Source organism: Chanos chanos, chromosome 7 (assembly GCF_902362185.1).
Source record: "Chanos chanos chromosome 7, fChaCha1.1, whole genome shotgun sequence".
Lineage (NCBI taxonomy): Eukaryota > Metazoa > Chordata > Actinopteri > Gonorynchiformes > Chanidae > Chanos > Chanos chanos.
In genome coordinates this window covers 17,142,659-17,161,467 of record NC_044501.1, presented here as the reverse complement: position 1 = coordinate 17,161,467, position 18,809 = coordinate 17,142,659, and the positions used below count along the sequence as shown (strand labels likewise).

General features: G+C 42.3%; 1 protein-coding gene across 1 annotated transcript in view; it reads left to right on the top strand.

The window, feature by feature from the left end:
- Nucleotides 1-344: 344 nt before the first annotated feature.
- Nucleotides 345-18,809, top strand: part of fn1b (fibronectin 1b) — a 29,944-nt gene continuing 11,479 nt past the window's right edge. Inside the window, exons 1-25 of the mRNA XM_030780952.1 lie at nucleotides 345-632; nucleotides 922-1,071; nucleotides 1,413-1,550; nucleotides 1,652-1,783; nucleotides 2,175-2,312; nucleotides 4,180-4,338; nucleotides 4,606-4,803; nucleotides 5,282-5,464; nucleotides 5,887-6,063; nucleotides 6,971-7,126; nucleotides 7,404-7,532; nucleotides 7,972-8,112; nucleotides 9,956-10,068; nucleotides 11,069-11,237; nucleotides 11,367-11,543; nucleotides 11,724-11,852; nucleotides 12,137-12,226; nucleotides 12,386-12,580; nucleotides 13,028-13,306; nucleotides 13,637-13,900; nucleotides 14,764-14,858; nucleotides 15,170-15,338; nucleotides 15,662-15,748; nucleotides 15,963-16,154; nucleotides 18,012-18,293. Coding sequence (XP_030636812.1) covers nucleotides 527-632; nucleotides 922-1,071; nucleotides 1,413-1,550; nucleotides 1,652-1,783; nucleotides 2,175-2,312; nucleotides 4,180-4,338; nucleotides 4,606-4,803; nucleotides 5,282-5,464; nucleotides 5,887-6,063; nucleotides 6,971-7,126; nucleotides 7,404-7,532; nucleotides 7,972-8,112; nucleotides 9,956-10,068; nucleotides 11,069-11,237; nucleotides 11,367-11,543; nucleotides 11,724-11,852; nucleotides 12,137-12,226; nucleotides 12,386-12,580; nucleotides 13,028-13,306; nucleotides 13,637-13,900; nucleotides 14,764-14,858; nucleotides 15,170-15,338; nucleotides 15,662-15,748; nucleotides 15,963-16,154; nucleotides 18,012-18,293 — 4,048 coding nt within the window. The 5' untranslated portion in view covers nucleotides 345-526. The remainder of the gene's footprint in view (nucleotides 633-921; nucleotides 1,072-1,412; nucleotides 1,551-1,651; nucleotides 1,784-2,174; nucleotides 2,313-4,179; nucleotides 4,339-4,605; nucleotides 4,804-5,281; nucleotides 5,465-5,886; nucleotides 6,064-6,970; nucleotides 7,127-7,403; nucleotides 7,533-7,971; nucleotides 8,113-9,955; nucleotides 10,069-11,068; nucleotides 11,238-11,366; nucleotides 11,544-11,723; nucleotides 11,853-12,136; nucleotides 12,227-12,385; nucleotides 12,581-13,027; nucleotides 13,307-13,636; nucleotides 13,901-14,763; nucleotides 14,859-15,169; nucleotides 15,339-15,661; nucleotides 15,749-15,962; nucleotides 16,155-18,011; nucleotides 18,294-18,809) is intronic.

Genomic DNA, 18,809 nt, shown 5'->3' with positions numbered 1-18,809 from the left:
GTTCTACCAGCACAATTGTAATTTTGACAAAATGCAGCATGCAACATACAGATATATATACACAATCCGAAATATGGACTAAATAAATAAAACTCATCTTGCTTAAGAAATTAATCATCATAAGTGGGCCGATGTGATTATATTTAAGGTATAGTGAGACTGAAAAAAACTGACGCACAGGTAACTGTTCAAATAATATCCGGCAGTGAGCAAGTTTTCCTCGGACAACCCTCAGATTTGGCGACGATGACGCATATGTCGCGTACGAATTGAGCCAGCCCCCTGTCGCTCCCCCCGTTAGCAAGGATAAAACTGCCCAACGGTGCTGAAGTCGTTCTGTATCAGCGGTGTAACGGCGGTGGCTAAGATCATTCCAGGGAAGGCAGCTGGTAATACTTTTGGACTATAAGAGCTACGGCCTCCGCAACCGAAATCTCAGCGCCTTCCCAGTACATCATCAGTAAACACGAAGAATATCGAGGGATCATTTCGCAGCTACTTTCTTCTATAAACCTCTTCAGAAAAAATGACTAGTAGCCCAATAACGGGGTTGCTGGTCGCGCTCTGCATAGGCAGCGCTGTCCATTGTATGCCGCAGTCCACGGGGAAAAATAAACGGCAAGCCCAGGAACAAATACAACTTGACCCAGGGTATGATGAACAAGGGTCTGCCCCAATTCCACAAAGTAAGTCAGTCTGTTCGCTTGAAGGAACTGTAGGTGCAAAAATATTTGAATACATTATTTGCAACAATTTCATTATTTCATTGAAAATAATGAACAAATTAGTTCAATATGAATTTAACCACGTATAAGATGTTCGTGTGGGATGACAATGTTTCTTACATTCTTTCCTAAATGCTTCATTCATTGTTCAACCCATGTTTATTAAGCTTTAACGGCAGGTTATAGCATGCGTCTTAAAATGTAACTGTTTGCCTTACAGACGGGTGCAACGAAAATGGTCGCTTTTACAGAGTGAACGATCAGTGGGAACGGCCGTATATGGGCAGTACTTTGCTCTGTACTTGTCAAGGGACGGCTGGAGTAAAGTGTAAAACTAAACCAGAAGGTGAGATTGTTGCATTTATTTTTATGCATTGTTTTGGCAGCGTAAGAAGAATATATTCACATTGTGTTTAAAGTGGTGTTGTGTTTTTCTTGTTTGTGGTTGACGAAAAATGTTTTGTTGAATTTGGTTAACAAGGCTTCGTTCTGAGGTCTACGCATCCAGCTTTATTTTTGCTCACTGGTGCGCTAATGAGCCATTTTTCCGTGCGTCATTGCGCACTGCTCTGTAGAGCGGTCTTGTGTAGGCACAGACTTAGTCGTTGAAATAAACGCGTTTTTACTTTAAATGACATCTTGTGTTCAGCGTGGTGTATGATGACAAATATTCCTTGCGTCTTGCAGTCGAGGAGACTTGCTACGATAAAATCAACGCGAGGTCATACCGCGTTGGGGAGACCTACGAACGCCCCAAGGATGGCATGATCTGGGACTGCACTTGCATCGGTTCTGGAAAGGGCAAAATAAGCTGCACAATTGCCAGTGAGTTCAAGTTTCGACAAACTTGTCGAATTCGGAGTGCTCTGCTTTCTTGCCCATATTAGCGTACTTACAGAGAGCTAATCGATTTCCTTCATTAACAGACCGCTGCCACGAAGGAGGCCACTCATACAGAATTGGAGACACTTGGAAACGTCCCCACGACACTGGAAATTATATGCTGGAATGCGTTTGCCTAGGGAATGGAAAAGGGGAGTGGACATGCAAACCAGTGGGTGAGTGTCAACCCTAGACCCCTATGTGTTTAGACAAGGGTTCTTGCGCCCGGAGTTAAACATTACAGTTAGAACGGCTCAAAGTTCGCTGTTCAACGATTATTCCTGGAAATTGGAAAATGCATGTCGTAATTGCAAATATTTAAAGGACACTAATCCATAAATCACTATGAAAACGCAAGTGTCATAGTTTAACTTCAGTGTGTCTTTGCTCGTTATTTTCAAGGAGACATATACGCGCTATATCCTTAGTTATTAGTCTGTCTGAAGGATGGTCAATAAATACATTATAAAGTTATAATGTAGCTATGTGTACATGTTGCCAACCCATTGTAAAGCATGTATAAAAGCCGTTTTAACTGAATTTAGCTAACCATGTTTATTTCCACAGCTGAGCGTTGCTATGACAATGCCGCAGGAGCAGCCTATATGGTGGGTGAGACATGGGAGAAACCTTATCAGGGCTGGATGGTTCTAGACTGCACTTGTCTGGGTGAAGGGAATGGCCGCATCACCTGCACCTCAAGAAGTGAGTATTGTTTTCATTCTGTACAACTGTAACTGACCTGTCATCAGTTCAGAGATTTTCTTGTAATGCCTAGAGATAAGAATAGTGAGATCTGATCTCAGGGCAGTGATATACTTTTTTTTTTTTTTTGGTGTTTCTACACAAAACATGTTGCCATTCCTGAGTTTAAGCCGAGGTTGTTTTGGTGTTGCCTGATAGGTGAAAGTATAGTGCAGCTTTGTCTATTAGATCCTTATTGCTAAGATTAGTTTTGATCAATCAAAGCCTGATCTCAGGTCAGTGCAAAGAGTAAACCTTGAGTAGTAAATTGCTGAATCCTTTTTTTTTCCATCAACATGATGTAAACTGCGTAAGAGCTCAGACACATTGGACATGTGGAATATACCATCTGGAGAAATGGAAACAAAGATCCATTGAATAGCTTACTGAAAACAGCTGGGTCAGATCTCACTTGGGAGAAGTCCAGGTGTGGTCCTCTGTGATTTCACACTGTTTCAATAACTCTGGAACTTTAAGCTCGGGCAAATGTTGAATGATAAAACATTTTATAGGGCAGGTGTACTAAAAACAGTTCAATACGGTGATTATCAGCGTGGATTCCAGCCTAATATTAAATTGTACCAAGATGCAATGGCATTGGAATAGCTTTTTAAAAAGGAACTAAGGAAGACCTTAAATGTGGATACCATGGAAAAGTATGTACCCGTATTAACATTTGAACTGATTTCCAGACTATGTTAATCGAGGTATTAGAAAAACATAATTATTACCGGATGAGCCCCTTCTGCTGCACAGCTTCCAAATATTGTTCATTCAGAAGCACCCTGTAACACTTGCACTGAGCTGTGTCATGTCACTTGACATTTAGAAGAATTACTGGCCCGGCATGTTTATCAAGAACCATTTCATTGTTATTTATGTAACACAAGTGCTTTGAATTCCTCATGGTTTCAATTCTAAAAAAGTACATGCGTAGTCAGCCATCTGGAGAAAGACTTTAGTGTTTGTTTGGCTATTGTTTTGCGAGCGTCGCTACAACACAACAACTCACTTCCAGTTTCCCCAGACTTTAGCTAAATTCCTTACATTATCTCCCAAATATTCGATTGTCGCACCCTCAATGACATCATCGGCAGGCTGCAAGCATCTCGCAGCTGGAATGGAGCAGGCAGGAGGAAAATAACAACATGTGCCTTGCAGTCCTGTTGAAAGGTTATTATTGTCAAGGGATAGAGCAGAGGAAAGAGAGAGGTTAGGAAAAACACCATTAAGAGCATTATGATGTTTCTGTAACAACTGTGAAAACTTGTAGGGAGCACCAAAAAAAACCCCCAAAAACCGTTAAATGGCTTAACCGTGGTGCAGAAGATGTGATTCCCGAGCAGTTCGGTCAGGAGCTCGTGAGAAGAGAGGTTAGATTTGGGATGAGTTTTAGTTGGGATGGTACACGGCTGGTTGTAGCATGTTGATTTCCTGTTTTTAATGACACCTTGAAATGTGTGAAGATACCTCCCAGAAGCTCATTATCTACCTCTATCTATTTAAACTAACTGAATCCAAACATATCCACAAAACAGCACTTTTCTTCCTTTAGCCCAGCACTCACCTGATTTCCCTTACCTACCGATTACTGAGCATTTAGTTTCTTCAATGACGTGTGCTGGTTTTGGGTATTAAGCAGAATTTGTTGTTAGGCTGGTCCCCAGGGCTAGAGTAGAGAAACAGTGGTTTAGGGTGTCCATCAAGAACATCAATGTTATTTTCACATTTCATGTTGGTCTGCCTTTTTGCATTGCTGTCTTGCTGTTTTCAGTGTTGAGCCTCCTGCCGTGCTGTTAATTGCCCTGTCCTCTCTTGACTTCCACAGATCGCTGTAACGACCAGGACACCAGGACCTCCTACCGGATCGGAGACACCTGGACAAAGAAGGACGCTCAGGGCAACACACTGCAGTGTCTGTGCAGTGGCAATGGACGTGGTGAATGGAAATGTGAGAGGCACGCGGCTCATCACACCACTGCACTCGGTGAGTTTCACACTAACACTGATTCTCAAACTACAAGAAACTGCTACATATACATCCTTGTATAGTTTCGGAAAGGCCTAGAGGGCTAGAAGCGTACCCACAGATTTTTTAAGGCTCCATCGTTATTACCTCTATAAACGTTCTTTGTGTGTTCTCTGTGTCTTTCAGGTATATGTTGTCTTTAAAACAATGACATTTTTCTTCCAACTGTAATCTGTGGTCCCTTGCTAATCGCTAAGTCTCTTTGTCCGTACTTTTGGTGAACAGGCACAGGCTCTCGTGTCGTGGCACAAGTCAAACCAGTGGTGGACCAGCGGAACGTTGTAACGGAGCTCCTCGATGACGGACCCTGTCGCACAGACTCTGGGGTGGCTTACCAACTGGGCATGCGCTGGCACAGGACTCAGGGAAACAAGCCCATGCTGTGTACTTGTCTGGGTAATGGAGTCAGCTGTGAGGAGACAGGTCAGTCATTTCTGTTAGGACACCAACTTACCCATGTATTTTCATTTGGATTTGTCGTCACATGCAAATCGCTTGCTATAATCAGTAGACGATTTGTAGGGGGGATGAGGGGGATGCTATCCCCCTTTATTAAGAAAATGATCAAAATGCATCCCCCTTGTTAGCCTGTCATCCCCCTATATACTCTATAGACTGATGTCAGTGACCATTGGGCCATCTCCCCTGTTTGCCATTGGGCTATGCCCTTGTTAAAAAATAACAGATCACCCCCTAGCTTTAATTATACATGGCATATCTATTTGTGAAGCAAAGAAAGATGTAGAAGCAGAGACTATCGTTTAACTTGAAGGACTAGAATGTAAAAGTGCGCATGTCTCCCATTTTTATTTTCTAGCTTTATGGCTGATATCATGTTCCATTTAAAAGTCGGCACATTTGAATGCTGCATTGAATCTCCATTTGTCTTGATTTTGGGCAGAGGGTCAGTCACAAGTATATGGTGGAAACTCCAACGGCCAGCCATGTGTCTTCCCCTTTGTGTTCAACGGAAAGACATACTATTCCTGCACATCAGAAGGTCGGACAGATGGACAGCTGTGGTGCAGCACCACCTCAGACTACGGCGCTGACGGCCTGTACTCTTTCTGTACTGAGAGGAACGGTAAATGGATCTTTATACATGATAGCGCATATAATAGTGTATTTGTAATTAGAGGTGGTCTAAACCAGGCTCTCCTACGCAGGGATTTTGGTTTGGCTTTAGTTAAGTGTTAACTCAAAGCCCAGAGCTTGTTGTGAATAAAAAAAAAAAAAAAAAAAAAAACCTTCAGAACACTGGATACTGTTTACTGAGAGAGACTTTTAGAGCAGTAGTCAATACAGAACCTTTTTTTTTTTTGGATGGATGTCAGCTCTCCATAGTGACTCTGCAAAAACATCATTAGTTGTCATTATCATCACCTTATATAAACTGCAGCTTACTTAAAACGAGCCATTTCTACCACTGTTAAGTACTCAGTTGAGGACTAGGTGAAAAAGATTTCTGAAGGGTCATTGTTCAATTGCTGCTTATTCTTTCCTCAGTTGTGGTACCAACTCGAGGTGGCAACTCCAACGGCGCTCTGTGTCAGTTCCCCTTCATTTACAACGGACGTAATTACACCGACTGTACTTCTGACGGTCGCCGTGATGGAATGAAATGGTGCGGCACGACCACCAACTACGACAACGATCAACGCTTTGGCTTCTGCCCAATGGCTGGTGAGGGAAAGAGCTATTGATCTCAGTTCAGTCATTTATTTAGTGACTTAAACATCTCTGATGCGTCGAAATGTTTGTCATGATTTTGCATGTATGAATTCCCTTCCACCTTATATTTGATTTTAGCCAAGGCAAACAAATTAATATTCTGACTGAGTTAAAATGCCCTATGTATTAAAACACTGATAGATTATCTCAACTTACCAGAGGCAGCTTTAGCCAACATGTGAGGTTTAACTGCAAGTTATTTGGGTGGGACAAACCCAATGATATTACATGATAATTCAGCACTTAAATCCATTGATATACATGAATCACGTTTTTTGGCTGTTCCCTGGACATCTGTTTTTTTATGGATAGTAATTGCTGTTTAACTGAAGTGGTCACTTGAAGGCAGTTAATCCCCATGACCAATAAATGGGCTGAGTCTGCCTTTAAAGAATCATTAAAAGAGTGGGTGTGTTTAAGAGTGTGTAATAATATGTGATGAAGAGAAGCTGATTTGTGGTCTCACTGGCTCACTTGCTGGGTACGGGGGTTCCGCCCGGGAAGTTAGTACAAGTTCTGGATCCTGTCCAGAAGCTAACTGTCTGTATGTGTCTTTTTGGCAGTTATCCAAGGAACAAGCTCACACACTCACACACACACACACACACACACACAGTCAGTGAACTTAAATGGTAATATTAAAAACAGACAAGGGACATACAAATTCAAAAGTGTCACTGTGCTATACTTTTCGTCATCTCTCAACTTACTGTCGTCATCTGTACTCATCAGTATATTTGAGCTGTGCACTGCTTGGGTTGTACACTGTTGTTCAGGTACAGTCTGTCCTTCAGTTCATCCATCCTTTCATCCATCCATTTCTGAATGCCTATATATTCCTTCCACTTTGTATACACAGCTCATGAGGAGGTGTGTACCACCAGTGATGGAGTGATGTACCGTACGGGAGATGAATGGGACAAGCGCCACGACGTGCTAGGTCACATGATGCGCTGTAAATGCCTGGGTAATGGACGTGGAGAGTGGAGCTGCATTGCCTACTCCCAGCTGAGAGGTGAGATGACACTGTTTTTGTCAAGTCAAGAACTTTTTGTTCCAGAACTTTAGATTTTCTGCCCGCCACAAAGCCTCAGTCCACCTCAATGCCATTTTTTTCTCCTATCTCTCAACCAGTCATTACTGGGTTGTCTAAATGAACCACTCTGTTATTTGCAACTTCTTTATTTGTGACTCCAATCACAGGCTTCGTATGTTGTTATACGCGAAGCCTCTCATTACCAGTGCCTTGAATCACGGTTAATGACACGTAATATCTTTTTTCCTGTCCCCAGACCAGTGCATTGTGGCCGGTCAGACGTATGAGGTGAACGAAACCTTCAACAAACGCCACGATGAGGGCTATATGATGAACTGCACGTGTTTCGGCCAAGGCCGCGGCCGCTGGAGATGTGACGCTGTCGGTGAGCTGACGTCCTCTTTCCTTCTTTCAGAGCTGTTTGAAGTAGCAAGGCCTTCCATTGTTTGTGTATGACCCTGTTGGTTTCTGGAGATTGTGTGCACAAGTAACACTAAAGGTTTCCTCATTCCTACTTCAAAGAAGCCTTTACCTTTTCTACTGAATGGAGTATGCTTCCTTCAATTCATTTGAATAGAGTGAACAGAACAATGGCGGCTCCACTCTTTCTCGTGTTTTCTAAAAGTTAAACAAGAATAATGTGGATTCGCATGCTTTAGGTTTGTGCTGGAACACAAATACACTTGTTGTAAATTATACGCATACTTAAACACATGCAAACACACGCAAGCAGAGACAGGGAGACGCAACACAGAAGACAGAACTATCAAACAACTGTTGATGGCACACAAGTGGATATAAACTTTTGTCCACCCTGTTTCTAGACCAATGCCAGGAGCCAGAGACCAAAGTGTTCTACCAGATCGGTGACACCTGGGACAAAGTTGCCCACGGAATCCTATATAGGTGCTATTGCCATGGCAATGGCATTGGAGAACTGGCCTGTGAACCAACACAGTCTAGAGGTAAGAGATCTTGAGTGACCCTAATCTATAAACTTACGTGTTTGCAATACACCCATACAGACATTTAGAGGGGAAAACATGCTGGTAATTGCCTGGGTTGCTCTAGGAGCATTGACAATGTATAAAGCAACTGATATCAGAGTCACTGCTGTCTACAACTTGTCATCCAGAGTCAGAAATTAAAAACTGACCCTCAGTGTGTTTTCAAGGAAAGTAAAACCTGCAGCAGAACTTTATAGTAATTATATGGGTACTTCACTGAAAAGTCCATTAGTATGGTGTGACGGTACCTCACTCCCAACTCTGTTAAGCTCAGAGACCAGCAGGCAATTAATCAATGTTTGTCTTTAGCGCCGACAGGCTTACTTAACACCCGCCACCCTGTCATTTCCCAATCAGCAGCTTCTTTGAAGGTAAAGGGAAGCAGTTTGGTTCCCCCACCACCCCTCTGCAGGTGGTTGATCAAACACTTTGATGCTTACCAGTCTGATTGGGGGCATACATGCAAAGCCCCTTGCTCCTCCCCGACACTCCCCTTCTCCTCAATCCTCCATCTCCTTTGTTGTCTTCAGCCCCCTACAGAGGTGCTGACAGCTCTTGACTTATTAAGGGGAGACACTAATTACGTCCAACATCCTACCAATTACATATCCCTTTGGCCCTGTGCTAGATTTCAAACCCTTATCCATAGCACCGCGTACCTCAAATAACAGTTGAGATTATTACAGATATACTCAGTGCAATACCGCATGATACTACAAGCAATTTCACATTTTAGTTTAAAAATCCAAATATCAGATATCTGGTTGTAATAGGTGGTAGTATATAGGTTAGTACACCACGAGGGTCTCCTTACCATCATTTGAGAGAGCTAATAAAAAACTTTCAGGAACATTTACAAAATGTCAGCATTAAAAAAGATTTAATTCAGGTTAACAGTTGGCATGTTATCCTGCTAACCCTCAGAATGGGGTTTATTGGCCTGGAGACCTTTATCGATTCTGGATTTGACTAACCTCCTTTTTGGCAAGGACAATCTGTGAATGATTATCTTAGTTCATCCTGGTAAACACAGGTCAAAATCTCTCAAGGCCACAGTCAATATGTTCTCTCAGATTAGCACATTTAGACCGTGATGCAAACTCTGAGTCAAGATCTGCATTGCCCTCACATAGCCCACTTTTTAAAGCAGTTTCACTAGTCGATGTAAGATTTGTAACAAAAAAAAAAGGGGGAGAAAGAGAGAGAGAAAAACAGGGGACCCCTCTTCAAAATGACCTCACTCTTGTTAGATTGCTTACAGCTGTTGTGCCAGAGTCCGGGAACCTGGGAACTAAGAGATGTGGGGGTGGCAGAACTTTATGTCCAAGTGTGATTTTTAACGTTGGGTTCACACAGGAACCCTCTAAACTCTTTTGGCTAGACTCTTTCATTTGGTGGCTGAAACTTTGGTGGAATTCATTTTGACAGGTGCCAAAAGAGGCCATTTGGTTCTGTGAACTCATAAGGGTGTAGTAGTATAACCTGGACATAATGATTTGCTCTGTCCCAATGTAGCACACTGTTCCCCGATTTGGATTGTTTTTTCTATTGGTCAGCAGAGACTCCGAAAAACAAGATCATTACTTTGACGTCTTGACCCGCTCTCTTTTTTCTTCCTGATATGTAATCCAATTCACCTGCATGATAGCAGATCAACCGATTCATAAAAGTTTCTCAAACCATGATTCAAAATAACATTACCATCTGTCTTGCAGTTGAATTACCCTATAAAGGAAACCCATCTTGGTTATTTTTTTTCCTGGAACATTGTCCTTAAGCCTATCTCTTGTAACTCCACTAGGCCCTGTCCGGGTTATTATCACAGAGGCAGGAAACCAACCCAACTCTCACCCTATCCAGTGGAATGCTCCAACCTCTGCACACATCACCCAGTACATCCTGAAGTGGAGAGTGGTAGGTCTATGTCTAACATAGTTTCCTTATGACGTTCCTCAGGGAACACACTGCCAATTAAGGTTTCGTTTTCATATTCATCTAAACATTGAGAGGTGCTTAACTGCCTTATGTTACGAAGCCTGGTTTCTCTCAGACTGGAACTTAAATCTGGTGATTGAATATTTGATATCTCTGTACAATATGAGCACTGTAATCTGACCCTCTAAAAGTACTACAGACTCAGAATAATTAGGAGCAATATAAAACACGTTTGTGAAAATTGCAAATATTTTGAGTATTCAGGTCACTTTAGTTTGAGGAAAGGGGTCAGCATGTTTACACTGAGTAAAAGCACAGTATAAAATTTCAACACAAAAACAAGTAGAGGTCCTTGAACTTAAACACTCTGCAAATGTGGCACTGACCATAAAACAGAACATTTTGCAAATGGTGGAAGGGGCTCATTAAATAGCGGCTGCCTTTAACACTGTATTTCCAACTGTTTTATTCAATCCAGGGGGAAAAAAAAAACTTTGAAATTTGTTCCATTACTTTTGGCTGCTTTTGAATGGCTGTTTGTCTGTTAGATGGTAGGAAATATTTGCAAGTCCTAAGTGAATGCCAGCGCATGTCCCTCTGAAGTGGTTTATGTATTCATGACAGCAAAAAGCATTGCAAGGCTGCAAGCCCCCTCTCTCCCTCTCTATCAAACAAACACACACACACACACACACACACTCACACACAGTTTGTGAAAGGATAGGGTGCCTGAGGATCTGAACGATAGGGATCACTCTGGGAACATGTACATGATTTGGTATGATGTCAAAATAGTCTGATTTTCAATGTAGACAATAAAAATGAATATTGGAAATTGGAATATACAGATTCAGTTTAAAGCAGCCGTAGATTCGCTCCATAAGAAACATATCACAGGGTTAAAGGATATACAAATTGTCATTTTCCAGGCCTGTGGTTCCGCGTTCATTATGTAACATCTGTCCTTTCACCCTCATAGAAAAATTCCCGTGTCCCCTGGAAAGAGGTGACCATTCCTGGACATCTCAACTCTTACACTATCTCAGGCCTCAAGCCTGGTCTTACTTACGAGGGTCAGCTCATGAGCTTCCTACGGAGCGGTCGTCGAGAGATCACTCGCTTTGACTTCACCACCACCTACGGCTCTTGTGAGTGGACATGTTCTGGTTTGCTCTGGTCTGGTCTGATTCAGTACGATCTCTGGTCCTCTCACGTCTTTTCTACTCTTCTCTTTACTTAATTTGCTGAGGGGTCAAAATGCATTGTGTCTCCCATAGTGGCAACCTCAGAGGGCGAGACCACCCAGCCCCCACCACTGGTGGCCACCTCTGAGTCCGTAACTGAAATCACCTCCAGCAGCTTTGTCATCTCCTGGGTCTCTGCATCTGACACCGTGTCCGGTTTCAGGGTGGAGTACGAACTCACGGAGGAAGGATCCAAGCCCAAGACAATTGGTGAGTGTGCACTGAAAATGTTCTCATTCGTGGCTTACTTCACTGGGATGGTTTTGCTTTCACCTCTGTCACAGTCGTGTTAATCCAAGTCGCTCAGTCATCGAACTTTTGGTTTTCATGAAGTGGTCATTTTTGGTTGAAAATAGTTAAATGTTATCATTTCTTTCTCTTGGTCAACAGAACTACCCCGTACAGCCACATCTGTGAACATCAGTGACCTCCTGCCCGGACGCAGATACAATGTACAAGTGTATGAGCTCCAACCAGAGGGAGATGCTACCCTTATCCTTACTACCACGCAGACCACTGGTGAGTCCAATCTACACAGATGACATAGAGTCCTCCCAACCAGCAGAGGGCAATATTACAAACGATCCCTTTACAAATTATCTCTACACAAATGTTTAAATTCAAAGATGTGTACTGGTTTCCTTTACATGGCATGTGTTTTTTAAGTATTAAAAAAACCTTATATGTTGATTTGTCTAATCTGTTGGAAAAAAAAACAGGTAGATCCATCTATAGCGCAGACTGATTCACTTGTTCGAGGAGCTAACAATGTTTTGTTCATATTTTGTTTGCCCATTTCATAGCCCCTGATGCTCCAACTCAACATGAGGTTGGTGAGGTTGGGGAGACCTCCATTGTGATCAGCTGGTCCAGACCCCAAGCTCCAATCACAGGTCATTAATGCCAAGATAATGTTTATGCTACTTACTGAAACACAGAATTAGTTAATTAAGCATCACTGCTACTTGTAATATTACTACAACTACTACTTCTACTACTACTACTACTAATATTTCATTGTAGAATTCACATGTGTTTGTTTGTGTGAACAGGCTACCGTGTTGTATACACGCCATCTGTCGAAGGTAGCAGTACCGAGCTTACACTCCCTGAAAGTGCCACCTCTGTCACACTGGGTGACCTCCGACCTGGCGTGCTCTATAATATCAGCATTTTCGCTGTGGAGGACAATCTAGAGAGTGAGCCGGTCTTTGTGCAAGTCAACACAGCCGGACAGCCACAACATGGTAAGGCCTCCACAAGTTAGGAACGGGTTAACTGTCACTGTTTAATAAAAGTGATTAATTCTGAGGAATTCAACCATCAATGCATAGGATGTTTGTACAGCACTTTGCACTGTCTGCTATCCAGTATAACGAATTCATACCAAATATGTATTTGTTTTGCCAGTTCAGAATAAGCCAAAGGGAATAAACAGAACAGTAACAGGGAGTACATAAGAGTTGGTTACAAAATAAATTTGAGTTCTCAGTTTGTAATGAAGGTAATCCAGATGTACAGAATTCACTTACAGGCCTAGGCTTCATTTCGTCTCGGAATCTGTGTTGCACTACTACTGATATTATCCTTAAAAACAGTTCTGCTTCTAAACTCCAAGGCTATCAGAGTCACAATCTTTGCACTGATTTTTGTGCTTCCCACTAATTGATTACTCTCCTACCTCCTGTCCACAGAGGTAGTCCCAGCTCCCACAGACCTGCAGTTCTATGAAGTGTCAGATGTAAAGATCACCATTACTTGGACGGGTCCTCCCGATGATGTGTCTGGCTACCGCGTGGCCTTCCTCCCAGTCAGTTCTAGTGGTACTTCAGGAAAAGCCCTTCATCTTCCCATCACACACAATGCCTACGCAGAAATCACACACCTTCAGCCCGGCACACTCTACCGGTTCTACATCTATGCTGTCAGCGGAGGATCTGAGAGTGAACCACTGGTCGGGGAACAATCCACAAGTGAGTTAGCTGCTCACACACGAAGACACACAAACACACACACACACACACACACACATGCACATGCATAAGATAGACACTCATGAATTGACATCCACCTACACCCTCATTCATAACACAGCGGCTAGAAGTAGGAAAATAGATACGAGGATAAACTTCGTATGCTTAAAAGTCTTGAGTTCAAGGATATGATATCAAGATTACTGATATCTTTCTCTTATTGTTATACACTTAAAAAAAAAGCAGGCTGTTAAAATGTCAGACTGATCACCAGTCTCTTCAGAGCCCCCTGTGCAAACATATCTTTCATTTCTCTGCTTCTGTGTTCAGAACCGGACGCTCCTACCAACTTGCGCTTTGCCAACGTGACGGAGGACAGTGCCTTGGTCATCTGGAACGTGCCCAGGGCAGTGGTGACGGGGTATCGTCTCTTCCTGATCGTGGAGGGTTCCAACCCCAAACAGCTCCGCATCCCAGCCCAACAGTCACAGTACCCTCTGACCAGTCTGCGACCAAACACCGATTACACAGTCACTCTCCATTCTGTGCAAGGCAACCAGCTTAGCGAGGGTGTCACCAGCATTTTCACCACTTGTGAGTAGCTATTCTGTGCCCTCTCTGTTTTTACTGTAGTTAATGGCAACTGATATTCTGATGTCTTATGTTTTGGGGGGCGGGGGTGGTTTTGTGAGAGGGAGTTGAAGTTGCGTTTTTCACTTAACTATAGCCAAACTGTCCTCATGTTCTCTCCTCCTTTATTCCGTGACTCATCCATCTCTCCCTTTTTCCTAACCATATTCCCTGTCTTTCTGTCACTCTGTCACTAAAGAATCAGGCAGTTGCCAAACAGACCATGTATAAAGATCTCTTGTTGCCATAGTGAGCCACAGAGAATGTGTGAAGGGGGTGCTATATGCGGGGGTTGATGGCAGATCAGGTCACCTGGGTTTTTTTTTTTTTTTCGCTTTAACACTTCAAACAGAACTGCGACCCTCACCCTGCCGTCTCGAGACGCAGAGACAGAGCCAAACCTCCAGACTGACTGTGTTCCCTGTTTGCTCTCTCTCAGTTCTCCCTTCTCTGTTCGTCATTGACTTGCCTGTGTTATCCACAATGCTGACAAAGACATCCTCCTTGATGAGAAGCAGTCCAACTATCTATCTATCTATCTATCTATCTATCTATCTATCTATCTATCTATCTATCTATCTGTCCGTCTGTCTATCCGTCTATCTGTCTGTCTGACTGTCAGTTTCCCTGAATGGCTGAATTTGCAACAAACACTAGAAACTTATTAATATTAATAGTATTAGCTAATTCATACTGTTCCTCTGATCACCTGAACTACTGACCACTATGCTGAGGATGGCTAACTAAAGGTTATGTTGGGAGTCTCTCCACTCACCCTCATAACTGCTTACCTTATCACTCTATTCTTTCTCCTTTTCCTCCTTCAGCTCCATCCATGGGAAATGCCCCTCGTTTCACCACAGATGTCACAGACACTTCCATTATCATTACCTGGACCCCTGTGCCACGCTTTAGCTACAAGGTAAAACCATTGTAATTCCAACATGAAAATGTGCCTAATTAGGAGTGGTAGAATTCAAAGTTAATTAATAAAGTCTAAGCTGAGTGGTTTACATCGATTAGCTCCATACAGATTGGTAATGACACAGATTCTCATTGGAGTCTACACATTTGCTGTTTGGGTCCTCAAGGGAGTGATTTTTGTACTTTTTTGTCATATTTAGCTGACAAGGCCTGAATGTGAACTTTCTGTTCTAGGCTGAGTTTGTCTGAATAAATAATCAACCTCTGCACTTTCACCTTTGACCTCTGACATTGATGTTTTGTATCCAGGTGTCAGTGTGGCCCAGCGAAGGTGGTGAAGCACCTAGAGATGTGACCTCTGCTACAGGAAGTATTTACATTTCTGGCTTGACACCTGGACTGGAGTATACATACAGTGTCCAGCCCATGGTTAATGGCCGTAACCATGGCAACCCCATTACACAAAATGTTGTCACATGTAAGAAACAAACTTAAAAACCATCAAGCACAGGGCTCACATATAAACACAGTTTATGTAAAACCAGTTCATATCTTGTCCCATAACACAACTGATAATCTAAATTCTACTAAATTTACAGAAAAATTTCTACTCTAAATTGACATTGGTACATAAGAGTCATTTATTTCAGTGCATGAAATACTGACATTTTGAGCAAACTACTGATTGAGATTTTAAAAGAGAATTTACTTTTGGTTTTGTGAGTTTTAGTTACATTGCTCTTGTTTTTGTTTTTGTTCTTTTCTTCTTTTCACTGTTTCTGTTCTCTAATTTCTTCACAGCCCTGTCTCCACCAACTGACCTAAACGTGCAGTCCAACCCAGATACAGGCGATCTTACCGTTCGCTGGCGCCCCTCTGCAACTCCTGGTAAATATCAACTCTCCTCCTAAGCTGTACCTTGCCTGTCTCCTGTGGTCACTGTAGGCAAGTGGTTCCCAGTAGACCATGGTCTTGTATTTTCGTTTGTGTGAGAGTGTGCGACTGAATTTGATCTTGCATCCAATTTGTGATGAATTCTCCTATGTTTCATGCTGCAAATTTTAACTGTATTTCTCTTTTTTTCTCTTTTGCCTAATCGCAGACATAAGTGGATACAGGGTGACTTGCACACCAGCCAATGGACAGCGTGGAAATTCACTGGAAGAGTTTGTGAAAGAAGACCAGAGTTCATGCATCTTGGAGCATTTAAGCCCTGGAGTGGAGTATAATGTCAGTGTGTACACTGTCAAAGACCACAGAGAGAGTGAGCCCATCTCTGCAACCATTACCCAAGGTAAGCTTCATCTTCCTGGTCCTGGGTCATTCATATCTATCACTGTGTCACTTGAGCATTTTGGCTCAACCAAGAGGAGAATAAAATGAAGCAGAGACCAATGGTGGCGTAACTGAAGTTATTGGACCTAACTATGGAGGCCTGATAGATGTTCAGTTCCACGTAGATCAACTCAAGGGTTGATTCTGGTGCTGAGATTGCTTCCCTAAGGGTCTTAAAACATTTTCTAGTTCAATTAGTAAGCTCCCAGGCCTGTACTAATTGTATTGCTCTGGGGGATCGTTATATTAAATTAGTGTGAAGGTGAGAAGCTCCGCTGGCCCAAGGCAAGCAACCTTTCAGTTTGAGTGTTTATTAGCTCAGGAACTGAACTGCCTTAGGTTGTCGAAGCTCATACGTGTATGGAGATCTATTGATCGGATCAAATAACCAGAACTGAAGCTCTTCACAGTTCAAGTCTTTAATCTTTCCCACTCACTCTTTGCACACCTCTTACCTGGGTGTCATGCAGTCACTCGTGATGTGTTTGTGTGAGTGTGTGTGTGTGTGTGTGTGTGTGTGTTAGCATTTCTGCAGCGTGGGTAATGCCAAGATGTACAGCCAACATTTTTTGGCAGTAGAGGTATCATGGAACATTATCAGAAATGAGACCTCTTTTTCTTAATTCCATCATATCCTGTCTGGGATTTCTACCAACATCTCTGTAGGACACCTTCCATTAAAACCAAAAAAGAAACAAGTTTCCATCAAGGCCGCTCCCCTTCATAGAAGTCCACTTCTTTCCAATTGTGTGGCATTTCGATTCATTCTGCCAGGAAAACTCGTCTAAGACCAGAAGGGGAAGCTAATAGTGCTGGTTCTTAGGTTGCTGGACAAAGCTAGGGAATCTGTCAGCACAGTTTCTCATTAAAGTTAATCTCAAACATGAAAAAAAACTTGAACAAAAATGCAAATTTAAGAAGAGCTGCTTCATCTGGTGCAGTAACTTACTCATTGCACGGTAAGCGGCAGGACGGACTCCATACCGAAAAACTTAAGGGTTCGTTTAAACTGCGTTCATTCTCTTTATTTGTGATTCTGACTGCACCCGTCCTGAAATCCATTCTCATTCATAGGAATTATTACTAACCTTTCAGTTATATTTTCTGTGAATTCTGCACTAATGGTAAAGGTTGCTTCCATGCATGAGTTATGTAGGAAATCATCAGTACATAAATGAATATTGCATTAAAGAACACCAGTGGAGCATCCTTTGTATACTACAGGCGCACAAATCATCTTGATATTTAGCCGAAAATGTTTAATTTGGCATTAATTTGCATGGATGATTTGCTGTGTTAGTTCGATCATTTGAACAAAACGGGCACTGTGAACATAAAAAATCTCCAGTCTCCTTAACCTTATGTGCTGTTCTATAACAATTTAACAGATAAGGGCAGAAATGTCATAATCCTACGAAAATGCATGACTCTCTAATTGTCAAGTTTGTCTTTATACTCTTAGAAATTGCATTTAATTTGATTCTGCACATATATTGTTCTCCGGAATAGAATTAACATGTGGCCACAACATGCAACTTAACTGTAATTAAACTTCCATGTTCGGTTTGGCTTTTCAATCTGAACTTGATGATTTTGATGATTTTGAGAATGCTTTAATTATACTATATGTCTCACGTTCAATTAATGTATATGCACGTTTCATGACAAATCATTACTTGGCATTTAATCTTTGCTTTAGTGCATCAGATAACCTGTAATTGACATGCTCAAGCTAATTTGTTATCACCACGGCTTGTATGTTTGTCTTGTCTTTCTTCTCCATATGTGTGAATCCTACCGTGCTAATTCACGCTAGATGTGCCGAGGTTGCGGGACCTCAGTTTTGTCGATGTCACCGACACGACTATCAGTTTGAAGTGGAGTCCGCTAAACTATACCGCTGTAACGGGATACCGAATCGCAGTAGTTGCAGCAGGCGAGAGCATTCCGATTCTCGAGGATACGGTGGATTCTGCCATCGGTTATTACACAGTACGCGGGCTGGAGCCCGGAATCGACTATGACATCAGCGTCACAGCGCTTACGGATGGAGGGGAGAGCGAACCAGCCATGATCAAGCAGCAAACAACTCAGACTGGTGAATCTTTGTCCCAAGGTTTTATACAAGTTTGGGAGGGGGACAGAACAACAAAATCTGAGAGAGAGAGAGAGAGAGAGAGAGAGAGACTCATGTAATTATGAAAGACAGTCTTATACTTAGTATTCCTGTTGTTCTGACTTTCACTGACATTGTCAGTTAAATGAAGCTCATTTTAACACGTCTTCCATAGATCTAGTAAAGCTCATATTTCTCTCTGTGTCGGGCTTAAAACCGTTCCAGCTGTAGTAGTTCCAGCTGAGGTAAAGCTCGTGGATGTAATGTCAGGGTATAAAATATCTGCATTAATTCATTAAGGCTTCAGCAGTGAAATGGCAGTGATTCTTTTTACAATGCCTACACTGTGAGATCGCCCAACCCAAATGCGTCTCCATCTCAAAATGTTACATTAGTAATATTAGTAATGTTAATATAGCAAAATTAACATTCAAAACTACTTTAAAACCACAGTTTAGTAGATTTTTAGGTTGATATTCAGGTGACATAGTAAGGCTT